Source organism: Epinephelus moara, chromosome 8 (genome assembly GCF_006386435.1).
Source record: "Epinephelus moara isolate mb chromosome 8, YSFRI_EMoa_1.0, whole genome shotgun sequence".
Taxonomy (NCBI): domain Eukaryota; kingdom Metazoa; phylum Chordata; class Actinopteri; order Perciformes; family Serranidae; genus Epinephelus; species Epinephelus moara.
In genome coordinates, this window is record NC_065513.1 from 16881347 (window position 1) to 16902113 (window position 20767).

The window sequence follows — 20767 nt, forward strand, 5'->3', positions numbered from 1 at the left end:
GGAGCGTGTGAGGGACAGCTGGAGGGAGAGAGGGGGAGGAAATGAGACAAAAAGTAAGAGAAAGGAAACAAATGTGGAGAGCAAATGTGAAAATGAGGTACAATAAAGAGTTTGAGCCACACAAAGAGAAATGTGCCAGAAGGGAGACAATTCCTTGGGTGGTTATCAACAGGCCAGTTTATCAATTTAGAATTTCATGAATAGATAAACTTATTTCTCTCCCTCCTCTGTTGGTTTATGGTTGATCCCAGAAAGTAATAAATACACATCTAAATATTTTATGCTTAAAATCCCATGGATGAAACCATTAAAAAAAAGCTTAGTCAGGTCTGAAATGCTGCTATTGTTAATGTATGGAGTGCAGAAGAAGCTTTGGAAACCGCCATGGATTGTACGTGTGTGTGTGTGTGGTGTGTCATGTGGTACAGTATATACATGTGGCAGCATCGGCAGGGTCTTTGCCTGTTAAATGAAGATGAATGTTTTCCAATCAGCTTGGCTCACTGCAGCGTGAAGAGCAGTTTTCTGATCCTCTAAGCATGTAGCTTAGCGTCTCTGAAGATGCGGGAATCCCTCCGACAGATCCCAGTCACACTGAGAAAGATTGCACCCGCTCTTCCTTTCTCATCTCTTACACCCGTCTTGAATTTGTCAACACTAAATCTCCCTCCTTCTGTCTTCCTTTGATTTACACATGCTTCCTCTCCCCTGCTGTGTCACGTCTATCCCGATCTCTGCCTCCACTGTTCTCCTTGTCGTTCCCACTCTACTTCTCTCTCCTCTTTTCGTGTCAACAGAGAGATGAAGTGTGACAGACACGAGTCAGTGGCCTGTCCGTTGCATGTTGACCCCTGAGGTAATGATTGTCAGTATAGAGACACAGGGATGTCCAAAATACATTCAGCATTTAAAGATAGCTTAAGATACAGTGATAACCAAGCATATTGAAAATGTAATGTACAACAGATGGCTGAGTTTATGGACATGAGTAAAACCAAAAAATAAAGCTGTGTCGACCCTTTCGATAAACTTGTTTGCTCACAGTAAATACTCGAGAGCACCTTTGCTTGTACATGCGGACGAAAATAGATGAGGGAGAAGCGGTCTGTTTACCTTTGGACACACTTATTGATGACTCTCTGTGTGATCGTTGAGATTAAATTAGCAACCTTGCATTGTCATAGAGGTTCTGTTGCTTAGTGTCTGAATTGTAGAGCCTTGATGATAACAGGTAGCACATTTCCCCAGGGTCACCTTGGAGGGGTGTTTGGAGGGAGGGAAGAGGAAGGAAGAAGTAGGGAGGAAGCAGGCCAAGATGAGAGGGGGAGGGAGAGTAGCATGCCAGTGGGAGGCTGTTGTGAGATTAGTGGTTGCAGGTTGGGGGGGGCAGAAAGATGATGTGTGGAGGAAAGAGAGTGGAGGTAGGGATGGAAAGGCCTGGAGGAAAAAGGAGAATAGAAACAATGGTGAACGTCTTCTATAATCATCATCTCTCCTCTATCACAGAGTCATCCATCTTTAGTCCTAGGGCAGCCAAGAATCATACGTGTGTGTGTGTGTGTGTGTGTGTGTGTGTGTGTGTGTGTGTGTGTGTGTGTGTAAAAGGCAATGCATGTGTGTAAGGGAACTCTCCGTTCTGCTAAAATGATAACTACAGGGTATAGTATAATGAACAAGTGGCCAGAACAGGACTCTGATTTGATCTGTACTGATTGGGTGAAATTAGGCTCACACATGAGCACGCCCTTAAAAATGATAGAGTGGTTATTTCTAAAACCGCTCTTGTTGGAAAATCACAGCTTTGCATACAAAAAGTTAACCTTTTAGAGTTATTATGTAAGGGCACACACAAGACAAATTGCTTTTCTAAAGGTTCTGTGTGCAACATTCAGAGCATCCATCTATCAGCAAACAATTATTTGGTATGTAAAGATATAGTGGAGTAATGTAGTGGAGCAGAGAATGAAGTCGTGCTTCCTCTGTGTGTGCTTTAATCAGGGTTTCTCTGTTTATTGCTGTGGAAGATGGTCTGTCCATGCGTTAGTGCATGTGAGTCTCTATGTGCGTATCCCACTCAGTGTTGTAGTCAAGACCACCTAAAGGCCACCCAAGTCAAGACCAAGACCAAGGTAGGGCGAGACAGAGTCAAGACCAAGACCAGGACATGGATAGACCAAGTCAAGACCAAATCAGGGTCAGACCGAGTCAAGACCAAAACAAAGGCATGGCGAGAGAGAGTCAAGATCCAGACCAAGGCAGCGCGAGACCGTGTCAAGACCGAGACCAAAGCAGGGCGAGACAGAGTCAAGATCAAGACCAAGGCATGGCGAGAGTGAGTCAAGACCAAGACCAAAGCAGGGTAAGACTGGGTCAAGATCTAGACCATGGCAGGGCAAGCCCAAGTCCAGACCAAGACTAAGGTAGGGCAAGCCCGAATCAAGACCCAGACCAAGACAGAACGAGACCATGTCAAGATCAAGACTACGGCAGGGTGACCACCAGTCAAGACCAAGACCAAGGTTGGGCAAGCCAAGTCAAGACTAAGACCAAGACCAAGGCAGGACAAGCTCAAGTCAATACCAAGACCAAAGCAGGGCGAGACAGAGTCGAGACTAAGACCAAGGCAGGGCAAGACTGAGTCAAGACCAAGACCAGTCCACTGCGAGTCCCTCACTGCAGGACACACTTACAATAAAATGTGGAACATGAAAACCATCCACTCCTCAAATTGATTTGAAAGATCCTCAGTCCCACTGAGTCCATCCCACCCGCAGAAAACCAGTGAAGATTCCTCTTTAATAACCTCTTTTAATGTCATAAAACTGTATGTGTGTATGTATGTATAAGTGTACCATGAGAAATGTCTTGATAAAATAATCAAAAGACTTTGCAGAGGTGAATTTCATGTATCGGAATTCTCCTTTGTTTTCTATAAGCAAACAAATACAAACAAACACCAAAGAGCTGAAATCAACTTTCTCATCTTTAATAAACACTCCTTTTTTTGCATAGGCAATTTAGTTTTATCCCCTTTATCTTGACAGGTCTTGAAATAAAATCCCTGTCCTTCTTTTTCAAAGACCAAGATAAGACTGAGTAAAAATGCAGCCAAGTCTGAGACGAGACCAGGACCTTCCAAAAGTGGTTTTGAGGCTAGTCTCAAGTACTACAACACTAATCCCACTGGCTAGCTAAGTGCCGCCACTCTGCACTGCTCTCAAACAGCAGTGCCTGAGCCATCTCCGTGTTGAAAGCACATACACACACTTGGTTAGATCACAGTATTGCATGTGTGTTGGGCAGATGGCTCCCTAAATGTGTTGTTAACATCTATTAGAGTGAAGGCAAAAATGCATTCTAGCAAATAATAATCTTGCCACTGGCTGCACCATTCAAACAACCGCACACAAAATACACACTACAACTTAACTCAGAGGAGCACATGAACACAAGGCACACTGCAGCAACGACTCATTGTTGTCCTCATTCATGAAGTCCTCAATCGATACCTTCACATCCCATTGCACTCCTATTTCACCTCTAGAAAGACCTTTTGATTACACAGGCTGATAGTGACCGCCACACACACACACACTTCGGTGCTCTCCTTATTAGTGATTGCATTTGCAATGCATGACCTAGGTCTAAGACATTACATGATGTCACACTTCTCATTTCTTACTCAGGAAAGAGCCAACACGTCGTCAGTATACATGTGCAAATGATGAATGAGCCAACATGATAGATGCTGTAAATCATCAGTGTGAATTACTTTTCTACATTGAGATTGTGTGGAAAAAAGAGAGGAAGATTAAGGGAGAAAAAGGAGGGTTAGCCCACAATATTGCAGCATTGCCCAAGGGAAAGCAGCAGCAGCAGCAGCAGCAGCAGCAAAGCCTGCAGATTCCCAGAGCTCCACGAAATGAAGCCATTTAGAGGGGGGAGATGGGAAGGGAGATGGGCTGCAGGGAGGTGGGAGGAGATGGATGGGTGTATGGAAGGATTAGAGGAATAGCTCGTCAGGCATTCAGAACACGCATTCTCCCGTACGCGACTCCCACAAGGTGCCCTTCATGCATGCACACATGCGAGCACATATGCCCACACGTTAACACTGTTATGTGTACACGCGCTTGCTATATTTGACCGAAAAAAATCCAGAAAAGCTGCCCCATTTCTCAGATTTCCCTCACGGCTGACTTTGGCTTTCATCAATCGTGTCATTAGTTCATCTCATGCAGGATATAAAAAATGCAGCTTAAAGACATGTCAGTCTACACAGACGAAGACCTAAACTGGCCTTAGAGTAAAATTATTTCCTCAAAATGTGATCCACAAAAATGTTTGACATAGCAAAAATAATAATCTTTGGTAATGGGGAGCATTATTAGCTCATGTCATTTGATCACTGTCTTTGATATGTTTTTACTCTCATTCCCCTCGGTTGCCTTCTCTGTGAATTCCTTCATTTCCGCCCCACAGTGACCAAGCTGTGTGTGAGAGTTTTGTGGTGTTCTCTGCACAAGAGACAAGAGGGGATGGAAGAGAGCCTGGAGAGGAGATACAGTACATTACATCAGAGCAATACTTCTTCTCCTCTCCTCTCCTCCTGCACCTCAGCGGTTTTACTGAAGCTGTTTAATCCAGCAAATAAGAGCACTCTCTCTCTCAGGATGTGACTGAATTTTTTATGCTATACACTTAGATGCATTCAAGCAAACAACAAAAGAAGTGATGGAGTTAATGTACTTTTTCTCACTCGTTGTCTCTGTGTATGTCTCTCTCTGTCATTGTGTCTCAGATAACAGTTTTCCGGATGGGTTCAGAGGGTCATCAGGACATTGACCTTGCCATCCTCACTGCATTACTCAAAGGTGGGTGTGTGTGCATTTGTGTGTGTGTGTGTGTGTGTGTGTGTGTGTGTGTGTGTGTGTGTGCTCGGGCATGGATGTACAGTAAGTGGCTTCCACTTCACTGTCGCCCTCAAGGGACGTTGTTATTTGGAAGTTTCTGTACATAAAAGAAGGATGATATCGTTTCAGAAAGCATTCCTCTCACTGTCCCAGTTTAGGTGTTTATATGAAGCACATAAGTATGTTTTTACTTTTGCAGTTCATAGCTCAGGAATAAAACATAGACATGTGTGCCTATTTTTTTTTTCACTCTTAAAGCTCCATTAGGCGATTTTTGATCACTGCGAGGCAGGAAGACTCCAAAGCAAACTTGCAGCATTAAATCTTGTTACTATATTCTCTTATCAAACAATTGCTTTCTTGCAGTGCCTTTGGCATGGAGTCCTCTTATCACTGCCTGCCTAATATAAACCCAGTATTGACTGGCTTGGTCCACTACCTCTTGGCTCTTTTTGCCTCACTAAATATTTGACTTTTTCCAGCACGTTTAGCACTCACTGAAAAAACATGTTGCTTTCCACTTCAGTTTTTGGTCGGATTAAACAAGATATAAAGATTTTGCGGGCTTTAGCTACATAATTATTGTGTGATCATCTTCTCATCTAACTCTTAGCAGGAAAACATATAAGTGTATGCCATAAAATATTGAAGCATTCCTTTTAATTTTAAGGAGGCTGTGGCTGCTGCTTGAAGCCATTTCAGACGAGCTTGCAATTAGCTCACGTTTCCTACTTTATATGCTAATACATCCCCCATATCACAACAACACCTGCAGAATAATCAATTAACGCGAACACAGCTGCTCATTAACTGTGTGGCCAGAGATAAGTATGAATTATGATAAGTATTGTGTCTTTTCGTTTTTGGTTTTGAAGGATATATATTTCAATTTACATTTGCATTTATCTATCAAATTAATACCCTTTGAGGTCAGTAATCACTTTTTAAAGGGACACATGGCCTAACTATATGCTATTGTGCCATATCAGCTTCTCATTTCTAGGAACTACACTAATGCTCACAGTGTGTCCAGCATCCTGAAATTCGAGTTTATTTTCTTTACAAGCATCATAAAGGTAATTTAGGGGCATTTCAATAGGTGCAGACAAACAAGTAGTGGTTTGAAGGCTCATATCTATCTTATTGCCCCTCCCACATATCACACTGCAACACACAGAATAACCAATCAGCATGACACAGATCTAAAGCATGACACAGTAAGACATAGACAGAGACATACAATTAGCAGAGCCCTTATGCTGTAAGTAAATGTTATGCATTTACAAGTAAGGGCAATGAATCAGACCAAATTAAGATACAAAATTGAAAATTCCTCAAGTGCAAACTCAGCAATTAAACTCAACCACCTCATACTCTACCCTATTTCCCACTTCAGTGTTCCCATACCACCCTCTCTACACACACACACACACGTACACACACACACACACACACACACACACACACACACACACACACAGGATTCATGGATCCATACTTTCGATTAGTTGTTCAGTAGCTTATATTGATCATGGTTGCGCTTGCCTCTTCAAGGAATACAACGCTGCCCACTGGAGGTTGCACGCATGCTCTCTCTCAAACACACACCTATACATGCAGACACATCGAGGTACACACTAGTGATGTGTACATGATTGACTACCTCACAAAGTGTTCCTCAGAGGAACGTTTCATTCTACAGAGACCAAACAAGTGAGTTTGGAGAGGGAGAGAGTGAAAGAGAAACGCGTTTTACATAATTTATGTGTAGCAGTCAAGATGCATGATTGCTGCGGCACATGCATCACTCTCTAATCTTTGTCTTCATCTCCTCTTGCTCTCTTGCCCTATTACTTTCTTTCTATGTACACATGTCTCGCTCATGTATTCTGTCGACTCCATCCGTCGCTCCATCTGTCATTCCTGCTCACTTTTTTATCCAGTTTCTATTCATCTCATTTCTCGTTGTGATAGGAGTGACATGTGGCGGAATGAGCGAAGGGAGGAATTGAAATCGAAGACAGAGAAAAGAAAATAGGACAAAGGAAATGAAAAGGAGGCGATCATAGAAGTGAAAGGATGAGAGGGGAACACTGAGAAACGGGGCAAAAAATGCTTTATGGTAAACAGCATGAGGGTCATTTTACATGCAAGTCTCATTCTGCAGCTGACTGAATGAGACGCGTTAAGGCTTTTAGTGTAAAATAAAATCAGTCACATCCTGCCCGAGAGCTTTTTAAAACACTGGATTAGACTCTTTTGCTGAAGAACTAAGCTACTGCCTGAAGCTCAACAAGGCACGGCACAGTCAGGAGTACACAGTGAGGGGAGAACAGAAGCAAGAGCAAGAAAAAAAGAATAAAAGGAGTCAGTGTGTGAGCCTGTGTGTGTGAGAAAGAGAGAGATTTAAGTGGGAACAGGAAGCAAACTGCAGCTAAAGACACATGGTGTAACAGGGGGGAGTTTAGAGTAATTGATGGTCTGCTGTCTGAAGCAGTCAATATCCTGAAGATTGGGTCCATAAAGTCAGTTGGCTGCAGCTCAACCTCCCTGCAGGCAGACAGAGCGAAACCACAGGACTTTGATAAAGCAAGGCCACCCTGCCTTTTAACATACACATATCTCCACTAAAGCTCTTATTAGCAGGCTCTGCATCTTATTAGCGGGGCTGTGTCTGAACTCACACCATTAAGCTCCAGTAAGGCCGCACAGGCCTTTAAGACGGTGTAAAGTGATGATACTTCTGTGCTTATTAAAAATTACACAGTCTTGTCTACACACACGGGATTACTATTATACTTTATATTGCAGTGGAATTCTCTAAAGGCTGCGATGAATTGTTGTGTTATCTTTCTCATTTCACTTAACTCCTCCCAGTGTGCAGGTGAATTATTAATGCGAACAGCAGACTGCGGTTTTGTGTTAGATCTCACTGGTCAGTGTTTTAAGAGTGCCTTTTAAACAGTGAACAGCTACAAATACTATATTGCAGCAATATTCAATAGCATTTTTACAGTGAAGCTATTTTACATTGGATTATACAGAGAGGTTTGGTGTAATATTTATATTACTCTCTGTACCTTTTACTTTTCTGTCCATTGGATGAAGTGTTTAAAGAGTATCTATACACACTTTTTAGGTTCATAGTTGAATTTTGTATTTTCATATTTACATGCTTTTATTTTCAAAAAACACTTTTTTCCTCATACTGTCTGTTCTAAAACACCTGTCTCTCTGTCTGAGATGTTCTGTTTTAGTGCACATTTCTTTAAGTCCCCCTCCAAAAAAGCCAGGTCAGCTCTGATTGGTCAGTGTCTCCAGGTCTTGTATATCTCCCTGTCTCTGCACCCTCACTGCAGCAGGGAGAATGACTGTAACAGAGAACAGTGGCACTTTTTACTGTGAATCTCCAATAAGAGCTTCTGAACACAACTGGATGTGTTCCAGCAGGAATATGATCCAAAATTAGAGAGAAATTAACAACGTCAGCAACCACAATTACATGTTTCATTGACTTTAGAGACAGCAGATGACTTTATAGAAAAATCTGGCTCACTATGACATTATACTGTAGTCAGAATAGAAAAAAATGTTGGAAACCAAGTGTTCAGAGCGGTCTGAAGCCTGAGGTTTTTACTCACAGGAATTATTTCTCTATACATTTACCTACAAGCCACGCATCCAAAATATCACTTTATACAACTATTCTGTTTCAAGGTCTTTTAAAATGGATTTAAAAGCATTAGAAAAAACAGATCATAGAGTTTTAAAACAGTCTGAAGGTACGGAATACCTGTAAGTCTTTTTTTCACTCTGTATGAACTCTTACAAACAAATAAAAGTCCTGTGACCTAAAGAATACTGCCCAGCACTCTTCTGTAAAATATAAAGATAAAATAAGAGAGAGTGTATATAAACAAATACAAGTGTGTGCACCTGCGGGTTTCCAGAGCAGGGAGTAACGCTCACAGTGGTGAGTCAGTGCTTCACGGTTTGTGATGAATCTGAGGGAAGCCTCGTAAACTGGATCAATCAATGCCTGAGAAGAGGCATCCATGTATAAAAGATCCCAGGTTACAAGTAAAATTTTAAGGGAAGATACCAAACAAATAAAGCAGCCCTCCTTGCATTCTGAGTATCTCTGCAGATTTACAACCACCAATCTGTCCTTTAGCGAACAGCAATGACACGCAGCAAAGCTATCAGAGTGATGAGAGAATTGAAGATGAGAGAAGAAGATGAAGGCCTTCTTTCAACGATGCCATACAAGATTTTTGTTTCGGTATTTGTCAGTGTGCCCTTGAATCTTGTTTTGCTCTGCCTCTAGTTCATCCAGTATTACATTAAGCAAATCAGATCTGTCCTTTTTTAGTTTTAATATTCTTTTCTTTCTCTGTGTGTATGTACTGTACTGATTTTCATCTTATATTCAGTACATCATATCGATGTTACTGGAGGACCGGAGCAGAGTAAATGATGTTCACGGACACAGCAAATCAAAGAAACACAGTTGTATTCCACATTTTGTGCAGAGGTGAGATGGAGCGTTAAATTAAGTGATACATCAAATACCCAGCTGTCATTGTCTGATAAGAAGACATCTTCTTCTCTGCAGACACACACAGAAAAGGCAGTAAAGTGAAGCAAAAATTCCACCAAGCCTGAAGTTACATGAACCCCCTGCAGCTCACAAAAGAAGCCCTCAACCCCAGCACTCCAATAAAGGAGCTATCTGTCATGAGTGGACAGCAGCGGGTCCGTAGCTCTGCAGTGCAACACATATCTGGTTCAACCTAGCGAATTAGAGAACTAGAGTTGCGAATTAATAACTTTTTTGAGTTGAAATAATGCTGCACAATTGAAGAAGCTGCAACCATACCACATATATACAATGTTATCAATACCTATACTGAACAAACATTTTTAAAATTCATCTATAAATCTTTGATGCAGATACTTCCACCCCATATTTCATACATTCATTACATAGTCTTCACATTTATTAATTAAAACTTTACATTTACTCCATTGCATGTTTATTATCCTGCATTTGAACTTAAAGCTATTAAACACTGTATTTTAACTGGTTTGCTTATTGATTGTATGTTTTATTTTAACTTATTTTAGGTTGTTTGTCTTTGTTGATGTTGGGAATCATTGAAAATGAAGGTCTCCCTCAGTTGATTGAGTTTTAAATGAAGCTGCAGAGCTTTTCAGCTGCAGAGACTCTCATCCATGCATTCATCACTTCCAGACTAGACCACTGCAACAGTCTCCTCTACGGTTTGTCAGCCAAAACACTCAAGTAACTTCAGTATATCAAGAACTCAGCTGCTCACCCCCATCCTTCATAACCTCCACTGGCTCCCCATCCCACAGCATATCCACTTTCAAACTCATCATCACTTACAAAGCTCTCCACAACCTTGCTCCCCCCTACGTGTTGGGGCTTCTCCACCAGCACACTCCCTCCCACACTCTTAGGTCTGCTGATGCCAACCTCCTTAAATTAAGTTTTCAGCAACAAAAGTTTGAGCATTCAGCAAGGGAAAATGATAATACAAGCATATAAAGAGAATAGGAAATAAGCAGTAAAGACATATCAAAATTAAAACAGCGAAGTTCAACTAATGAACTGTTGTGTTGTTCTAAACTTGGACATTTTACTACGTATGAGTGTTTAAGAAACCTTGTTTTCCAGAAGTATGACATAGTCTCTCAACTCCCTTTCTATTCTCTTTCAGGTGCCAACGCTTCAGCTCCTGACCAGCTGAGTTTGGCTCTGGCTTGGAACAGAGTGGACATCGCCCGCAGTCAAATCTTCATCTACGGACAGCAGTGGCCTGTAAGAAAGAACCTTCAACAGTAAATAAGAGGATATGCACACTGCAGCACGATGTTGTTTGTATTCATAGGACTTGTTTATTCCAGCTGCATTCTCACATTAACATTATGGTTGTGCACTGCCTAAAACGATTTTTGGCATTGTACTTCATTCTTGAATTACCTGACATTTGTTCACAGAAGTTATCCTCAACAGCTGACCATATAAATAACAATTGATACTGCATACAAAAAGTGCAGCTCAGAATGATTTCCATTTACACAATATAACTTCAAAAGTGATGAGAAAGAGAAAGATGATAAGGAAAGAATACTTTTCAGCTTCTAAAGGCAATTTGGATGCAGAACGCAGCTCAGGATCAGTCGTGGGTGAAAGACTGCTGTGGTTATCTGTGACCATAATTGAGAAGTATGCAGCCCTTGCAGTTTTCAAGTCATATAAAGTTGTCTTAAAATGTTCAAACATTTTATTAGACCTCTGCACAGCGACAGTTATGACAAATAAATCATAAGAGTGAATATATATGAGTATTAAAATATACGCTAACCATTTAAGTGTGGCTCCACTCACATGATGTGAAATCCTATCATAATAATCCTGTCATTGTTTGAGTAAATGATGATGCCATATCTGTATTTATTTCCATGCAGTGCTCCTGTGTAGTGTGTGCTTTGTGCTTTGTCAGCCACGTCTCCTAGAAATTACATTTGTATAGTACTAAATTGTTTTCATTATTACATTGTGGTGACATCGTAATTGCTGCCTGTTTTATGTTCAGAGACGTTTTTTGAGTTAATGAAACACTACAGTTAAGTATGGCGCTGTAATCGCAGGGAGGTGGGCAGGGTGGATGGCGGACATATAAATTGCTGGAATGTGACGCCTGAATACTGGATTTGTGCTCATACTTCTGTACGTGGTTATTTTTAGGCAACAAAAGCAATGGTAAGGGTAGGAAAAGATTGTGATGTCAGTTAAATGTTAATATAAAAAGTAATAATAAAAAATAAAAAAAAAGCTGTAGTCACTATGAGGTACATTAAATAGCAACGCTTCCTCATGATGTTAATAGAAAACACAATTCCCTCACCACTACGTTTCCCTCAAACATATTTGCTGTTTCAAATTGGTTGTATATAAAAATAATTTCAGGGCTGGCTGTGTGTGTGGTGTCACGTATTCTTCATCCCATGTGCCTTAGGTCGGTTCCCTGGAGCAAGCAATGCTGGATGCCTTAGTTCTGGACAGAGTGGACTTTGTCAAGCTGCTGATTGAAAATGGAGTCAGTATGCACCGTTTCCTCACGCTTTCCAGGCTGGAGGAGCTCTACAACACGGTAATAACAAGTGCACATTAATTCATTGTAAATACAGAATGTGATCATGGATCTTTTTACAACACACCAGGAAACAGACTCCTTTGTGATTGTTGCGACTATGAGTTTTAAAGTAAACTGAAAGGTTACTTGAACACACACACATAAAATTATGATGCTGGTGGTGAACAATGTAGCAGGCAGGGGCAGTTTTGTGCTGAGGACCTGTAGACACTGTCAGTGATGGTAACAATATCCGGTAACACTTTACTTGAAGGTATCTACATAAGAGTGACATGACACTGTCATGAACTTGTCATAAACATTATGTACATGTCATAAACGTTTATGGCTGCTGTCATTGTCATTCGGCTTTTGTAATGACAAGTTGACATTGTTTGGGTTGTCTTGATTATGACAACTTGACATTAATTAACGTGACATTACCAGAAGTTGTCTTTGTCATGACAACTTGACATTACATTTGTTTGGGATGTCCTTATTATGACAACTTGACATCAATCAGGATGGCATTACCAGAAGTTGTCTTTGTCATGACAACTTGACATTACATTTGTTTGGGATGTCCTTATTATGACAACTTGACATTAATTAAAGTGACATTACCAGAAGATGTCTTTGTCATAACAATAATAATCATTATGTCAACTTGTCATAAACACAAAAAAAGGTGCATTTCTTGTAAATGTCAAGTTGTTATGACAAAGACATCTTCTGGTAATGTCATCCTGGTTAATGTCAAATTATCATAATAAGGACATCCCAAACAAATTTAATGTCAACTTGTCATGACAAAGACAACTTCTGGTAATGTCACTTTGATTAATGTCAAGTTGTCATAATCAAGACAACCCAAACAATGTCAACTTGTCATTACAAAAACCAAATGACACTTAATGACAGCAGTCATAAACATTTATGACATGTACATAATGTTCATGACAGGTTCATGACTGTGTCATGTCATAATTTTGACAGTGTCATGTCACTCTTATGTAGATACCTTCAAGTAAAGTGTTACCCAATATCCTCATGTGTTTGTTTGTTTGTTTTTCAGAGACATGGACCGTCCAACACGCTGTACCACCTCGTCAGAGACGTCAAAAAGGTATGACCATCACCGCCGTCCCTTCAGCTCTGTGGCTGTCCAGGCACACTGTATGGGAATGTTGGCTTGAATGTGTATATTAAAGAAGACACATTTGACTACATAGAGTTTCAGTTGCTTTTTTTGGCCTTGTGTGTTGTTTACTCTATTTGCATCAGTTAGTGTGTCCACATTTTGGTAGCCCTAGTTGCTGTTACTGCAAATAGAGGCCGGCTTTTCTCTTTCAGCTGGAGTTGCGGGCTGCAGTGGCTGTGTAGAGCTATGCACGACTCATCCCTCTCATCACTTTTCAGCAATTTACTCTGTTCTTTCTCTAAGGCACACACCACCATGGTAAACAAACACTACATGTATTAAACACCGCTCTATCCACAGAACTTGAGTTTGAGCAAACTGAGGCCGCAGTGGAACCGCTGTGAGGCTGAGAAAGAAGAACTCAGTAGACACTCACAGTTTATCAATTTTTGCTCTGTTTTCATTTGTATTCTTTACAACACTATTGTGTTTTCCTTTTGATATGCAGTATCATCTGACTCTTTGAATACTGATATTGCACATTCCCCTACATAAATTAGATGTTATTTTGTATCAGGACTGTGTTATATACATGTTTAAGATGATGGTGGAATCCTCTCTCTCTTTGCGCATATCTCCTATAACACCTTAATAATTACTACAATAAAAGACAACAACCTAGAATTTTACATTCAGCACATGTCTGCACGCCAATTAGTTGTGAGCCCACTGTTGAGACATGATTGAGAGGTCAGCAACACCACCATTAGCATCGAGAGGTGTTCATTAATTAAAGTGTTACTGATTACAGTAAAGCCGCATACTCCTCTGGGAGTGGCTGAACAGGCTCAGTGTTGTAATCACTCCTGCTTTGCCTCCTCTTTGTCTTTAAACACAACTCTAATCTGAAGTTGGTGCAGAGAGAATATGCAATTTATATTCCACAACACCTTGCCACGCTACTTCACACACATGCAAAACACACACCGTAGTGCATGGCAAAACATTCCCATCTTCTTTTTTGCGGAGCTGTGTGTAATTGCCATAGTGTAGCTGAGTGTTTGTGTGCCGTTGTATCATAGTATGATGCTAATTAGATTTAACTGCCATCCCTCGGGTTGAGTCACCATGTCATCGCTGTTTTCTTTCTCTCTCATTCTTCTCTGTGGATTGTTTGGTCGTACTGTTGGCAGGTATTATTTTGATTCAGATGCAGATGCTGTGCTAATAACAGCTGTAAGGTGCTGATGCAGGTCGCTCTCAGGTTTAATCTAGTTCATTGGTTAGATTGTGTGAAAGCTGAGTCGGAAAACAGAGAGTTACAGAGATTGGCTTGTGGACTACAGCTGCCAAAGCAGAAATTGGTTTCCCTACAGAGTAAACGAAAGATGCTGTTTTGTGGCCACAGGCTGGTGGCAACACACCTTGTGTCTCAGACATCAGGAATGGTTAGGAGAAAATCCAAATGTAATGGGTGCTTTTACTTCTTAGCTTTCTGTGCAAATGAAAGCAGAAATGGGCCAGAATGATGGTTGACTTGTACTGTAGGTCATCAGCTCACTATTCAAACTGCAGGACATGAGAACACTGAGTGTCTGGAGAAAGACTGTTGAACTCAACACCCAAACAAACAAACGAAGAAAGGAAGAAAGGCCTGGAACACATTGATCAAATTAACGTTTCAATACCACCATCTTCATCAGAGTCAAAAGGGGTCAGCGCCAGAGTCTCTTTGACTCTGATGAAGACACAGTGGTGTTGAAACGTGAGTCTGTTTGCACTATTAAAAGGCCGTAAATTGATCGGTGTGTTCCAGTCCTCTCTTCTCCCCTGGGAAGTCTATGTCCCTAAGCTGAGAGGCAGCTGATTTGGCCACATGCTGTTGGATGATGAATGGGGAACACTGTTTCAAGTATGCATTTCCTTCAGTGCTCCTTCAGAAGCTCTGTGATATCTGCAATGTCATTTAGGTTTCATTACTATCATGGTGTAAAACCCGTTCCTCGAGGGTACGGATGTGGAAGAAGGAAAGTAGCTGGCATATGGTAGTGATGCTCGGTTCAACACACTTGATTTGTTTCCCATTTACTGAGCGAGGGCTGTGTATACACATCTGATTTTTTTCAGAGCGCACAGGAAGGACAGGTAGTGGACCATGAGGAGATATCTGCTGAATTTGACAAAAGTGTGTTGGATTAGAATCACTGACAGCACCTTTAATGTATGCTGCATTATACATACACCTATACATGCCACCCTAAACCAAAGTAACTGGTTGCCCAACTGTTTAACAAGTTGCCGTTATGGCTATAGTGTAGAGACATTTTCAGGACAGCAACTTCCCCATTAGTAAGTCAACCAGGACTCAAAGTTCACCAACTACACTACAGAATTAAAAACCGCAGTGCTCAATAAGCTTTCACACAAGGTGTAAACAAACAGTTATTAGCTTGAGCTTCACCACCACAGGGAATTAAAAAGTACTCGGCTGACCGCAGACTGGTGCTTTTGAACTATATATATATATCAGTAAGATGAGGAGGTGAAGCTTTGTGTGATCTCTTTGAACCACGGCCGTATGAGAAGACAAGCAGTATCTGTAGCTCTCTTTACTTCAAAGTGTATCAGATGACCTACAGGGGCTTGCCGGGCTTGCCGGGCTTTACCACCACTGAAACTGAATCCTTGCATGTGAGGACAGGATAGGGATGAGCAGGACAGAGGGGATTTCTGGGATCTCACATCTGATTGGAGCGGATTGGAAATCGAGGAATACAGATATGTACGGTAATTGGTGTACCTCAAAGGAACAGTGGGGGTAAAGATAATGACTGCAGGATGTGGGGTTGATGTTGAGGGCACGAGGAGGAGGAGCGGGTGTTGACATAGTTATAGTCCTCACGTGAAAGGACTCCTGTTCCAATAATGATTCTAGCCTCCAGCTTTAATAGCTGTCTGTCTGTCTTTCCATGCTGTTGCCCCTCTCTTCCAGGCTAATGAGACATTACCACTTTCTCTTTCTTTTCCTCTCTTAAAGACTGCATTGAACCTCACTGAGAAGATCTCATTATTTCCATAAATGCAAATTATGGCAAATCATTCAATTTTTTACATCCTTTGTAATTGTCCTCAGACTTCATATTCTCTCTGTGAATCATATTGCACCTGAGTTTTCATTCTCTTCTCATTTCCTACTCCTTGGTAAGAGAAGTTACAGCTCTGGGCTTTAAAGATTCATAGAGAGCTTTCCAGGAGTAATACCACACCTGGAACTGTAAACAGTTTTTGGTTCAACCAATAACAAGATCGGAGGAATAGCTCCAGATTTCTAGAGACAAACTGACACCCACATAGTTTTAAAGAATTTACAATACAAAAAGTAACCTGAACCATAGTCTGGTTGAGATACAATTTATTAAAGAGGCTGGAAGAGAGATCTTGCCTGAGAGTTTCTGTGTATCTTATTTCCCCTGCTCTTGCTCACTGACATTGTGTGTTCTTTCCAAGCGAGAATATCCAGGGTTCAGTTGGATCTACTTCAAGGTGAATCAGATAATCACGTTTCCTTTCATAGCCAAAAACACTTTGATATGGATTTTGTGAAGTGAGTGTGTATGTCTGTGTGATTTGTTTTGTACTCTTGTTTCCCTCTTGTTTACCCTCCTTTATTAATCAGGTGGCGTGGGTTGTTGCCTGTTAACACTGTCTGGTTTTTTAGGGAAACCTGCCCCCGGACTACCGCATCAGCCTCATCGACATTGGACTGGTCATTGAATACCTCATGGGCGGGGCATATCGGTGTAACTACACCAGGAAGAGATTCAGAACTCTGTACCACAACCTCTTTGGACCTAAGAGGGTGAGTAAATGATTCTCATCCCACCATTTAATGCATTTCAACACTAATGTCTGAGAATTTTCAATGTCATTAATCATAGGACCAGTATAAGTGAAATGAGCCTCATGATCAAATTAGTCCTGACAAGATTAATCATATGGGCAAATTATGCTTTATAATAAAATGCTAATCAGGGAACTATACTCAAGGGCACTTCACCTTGCTGATGCAAGTAGTAAATTAGCATGTACACGATAGTTGTGACATGACTGAATGAGCAAGAAATACACGAGACCTTAGTGTGATACTTGATGTTCGGAGCAGAAATTAGTTAACCACATACTGTAATGGGTGTTGTTTTTATACTGCAAGTTGATTGTGGTCTTTTCTTTGCTTAGATGATTGGGTTTTATAAATATCAGGAAACTGTTTGAAAAGGCAAGAAATAGTTTCTCTCAGAATGAATGGGAATCAGCATACTATTATTTTGCTTAGCTTATCGATGAGCCCCAACCACTAGCTTTGAAATGTTTGTCTTCAATTGGTAGCTAATGTAGCAAGTTGTAATATTAAAGCTGGGGAAGGCAGAGATCTGAAAATGGCAAAGACTCCTTCCTCTCCTTCCTCTGTCTCTGAATGACTTGCAGCAAGGGCCTGCAAACTGGAATTGAGCCCGGGCCGCTGCAGCGAGGACAGTGCCTCTGTACATGGGGAGCCTTCTCTAACCACTAATCCACCGACGCCCCTATTTAATTGTAGACTAGCCTTCCCCTGACCACAAATGACAAGAATTATTTAGCTCGCCACCCCACGGACCCTCTACCTTGCTCCCCACCACTGTGGATGACTTCCCCGGGAGAAGAGCAGGCAGCAGCAACGGTGACCAACCTTTGGTTGGCAGCTGTAGCGGCTTGAATTCAGCTAGCACAATCCCCCTAGCACCAGGTGTCAGAGCAGGCTGGTGGCCAGACGTAGTGCTAGGTCTGACCTGTGTAATGGCAGCAACAGACAGTTTGCTGATCCAGCAGCGAGTTGGGGCTGCTGCCCACTCTCTGGCAAGGTAGCTTGTAGCGGCGGGGAGTGAGTGAGATTTACATTAGTTACGTAAATGTGCATGTTATGCCACATTTACAAGCCTTTGACTGCTGTTAGCAGAAGGCTGAACTATAAGCAACATTTTCTCCCCATCTCTGAATCCCTTTGCTGATATTGACACATGTCTTGTTGTGTTTTTTGTCAGACTCTCTTTTAGATTCTCACTGAATCAGGCTTTCACTGAAGGGACTTGCTTGTGCATCTGCATCTGTAGAACAGCCAATAGGAACACCCTCTCTTTGAACTGACCTGTGACTGGCCAAAGTCTCCCATCATGGCCTAGATTTTCTAAATCCTGAAAATAGAGCCAAGAGGAGGTGCAGAAGTCTAGTTTTCTTTCAGTCCACTTGACTTACAATATGCTCAAAGGTTATTATGGGATTTTTGCCCAGTGGCACCAAAATAAAACTGCCTACCCCAGCTTTAATCTGCATATCTAAGCATGTCAGCCCAAAAGTACACCACATCCATTATAAAAGGCATATTCATAAAAATGTGATGTTAGGGAATTTATTGTCACAAAATCCATGCAAACATGATCTCCGTCGATAAAGGCTGCTGTTCATCAGCAGAGGTCAACATAAAAGACTATTTATTATCTTGATGCAACAAATCACCCATCTATAGCAGTGGCTCTTCATCATGTGCCATCATAACCCAAATAATATACACACTTCATCCAAACCACTACAGAAACTCATCTCACTGATTAGCACATCTTCAAACAAAGTGGAGGAGCTGATCATTGAAATCACGTGCTGTAGTGTTTGATGATTGTGTGTTTTACACCACACATACTGCACATTATATGGTCTACGTTCCTGTTATGTTGTTCTGATGTATAATTCTCTCATTCTGCCTCGATACCTCACACAACGCCACAGGTGTGATGAGAACAGAAGTATACACAGCTGTGTCTGAAACACCATATTTCTGCTCGAATGATGCACCTTTGTGTTTGTATGTTTGAGCGTGTGTGTTTGTGAGTGTGTGCATGTGGGTCTCCGTGCGCCTGTTTATCTCATTGTGTGTCTGCCATGGCAGCTGGAAAGACGCAGATAAAGCAAAAGCAAAGAAACGGGACGGAGACGAAGCAACGAGGCAAAATGAGAGAGTGAGAGTCAGCTCCAATTTGACTGTGATTTTCAAGATGAAATGAATGTGCAATCACATAGTCACATGCACGCACACATACACACAAACACATGTTAACTAAGAACAAAGCCTTGAAATAGATGCAGATATCAAAATCCCCACAGGAGACCTGAGCTATTTTTACCAACTCAGATGATGGCTCATGAATGCATAATTCATACATGCCCTGCTTTAATACAGACACACAGTACTGTACCAAATGCACAAATACACTCTGCTTAACACATGCAAACACGCACATTGTTGCTGTATGTATAGAATACTGTCAGTCACAACAGCACAAAATATGATCCCTTACTGTTGTTGCCATATTAAAGAAAACCTCAAAGTGAACGACTTACCATATTGAAGAATATTGCTGGTTTCATGTGAGTGAGTCTGTCTGTCAGTCTGTGCCGTGTTGTGCTTATAGAGTAAATCACTCTATAAAATACATTCGCCAAGGTCTTGTTCTGCTTGTTTATGTTTTTGTTGCTTTTCTAGCCCAAAGCCCTGAAACTGCTGGGGATGGAGGTGAGTGTTGATCTCATCAAGATTGTTATTCAGTCATTACTTCACTGTTCCTCTCCCTCGTTTAAAACACACTATTCTCCCTCATAACGTGTTGAGTGTACAGTCAGTCTGCAAAACCTTTTCAGCAAAATAGTCATTAAGTGTGTGCTGTGTGCCTCGCAGTCTTGGAAAGGAAGACCTTGAGGCATATTTTAATTTACTTTGCTGCCATTCTGTATACACATTTGAGCCAGTTGAGGGCTCGTTGAGAGATAGCATTATTAATACATTTCACACTACCTTCAACAAAGTTATTTTCAATTTAAAATTTTTCTCAGATTGATGAAATAAAAAAACACTAAACAAAAATGTATGGCTACAGAATTCTCTCAGGGCTCCAGCAGACAGTATGAATGCTTATAACTCTTATGATACATGTCAGAGCAGCCCAGCTACATTTAACTGAATAGGTGATGACTGACCAAACAGGATTATATAACACATGGTTTGTGTACTCACATGTATCCATGGTGTACACACCATGAAGTATTCACATCATAAAGCTTTTATCACAGCATGTGTCTACAGTTGTGCATGGCTGTCCATTCCTTTGTACGTCTGCCTGTTTGAAATCCGTCTCCCTGTCAGTGTGTGTTCTCTTCTTGTTTTTGTCTGTCAAAGTCTTTACCTTAAAGGGATAGTGCACCCAAAAATGAAAATTCAGCCATTATCTACTCACCCATATGCCGATGAAGGCCCTGGTGAAGTTTTAGAGTCCTCACATCCCTTNCAGCTCATGAGCCTAACCCTCAGCCAGCCGCAGAATACCGGAGTTGAGCACTGGAAACCTGGTGGTATAGTTGTTTCAAATGCAAAGCAATGCCAACGGATTAGGAAAGTCTTTGCTGCTCAGACTGGGAATTGGCGATGCCTGCACTTGAGAATCTGGACATCAGTACTGACGAGACTG

General features: G+C 41.3%; 1 protein-coding gene across 4 annotated transcripts in view; it reads left to right on the top strand.

Annotated features, from left to right (window-relative positions):
- The window catches only part of trpm3 (transient receptor potential cation channel, subfamily M, member 3), a 182272-nt gene that overhangs the window by 130410 nt on the left and 31095 nt on the right, over positions 1-20767 (top strand). For 3 of the 4 annotated variants that reach the window (XM_050051553.1, XM_050051550.1, XM_050051551.1), the window contains exons 9-14: positions 4802-4874; positions 10658-10758; positions 11960-12094; positions 13152-13202; positions 16936-17076; positions 19789-19818. In XM_050051553.1, the coding sequence (XP_049907510.1) occupies positions 4802-4874; positions 10658-10758; positions 11960-12094; positions 13152-13202; positions 16936-17076; positions 19789-19818 (531 nt within the window). The remainder of the gene's footprint in view (positions 1-4801; positions 4875-10657; positions 10759-11959; positions 12095-13151; positions 13203-16935; positions 17077-19788; positions 19819-20767) is intronic. The other variant, XM_050051552.1, reaches the window with a different exon arrangement.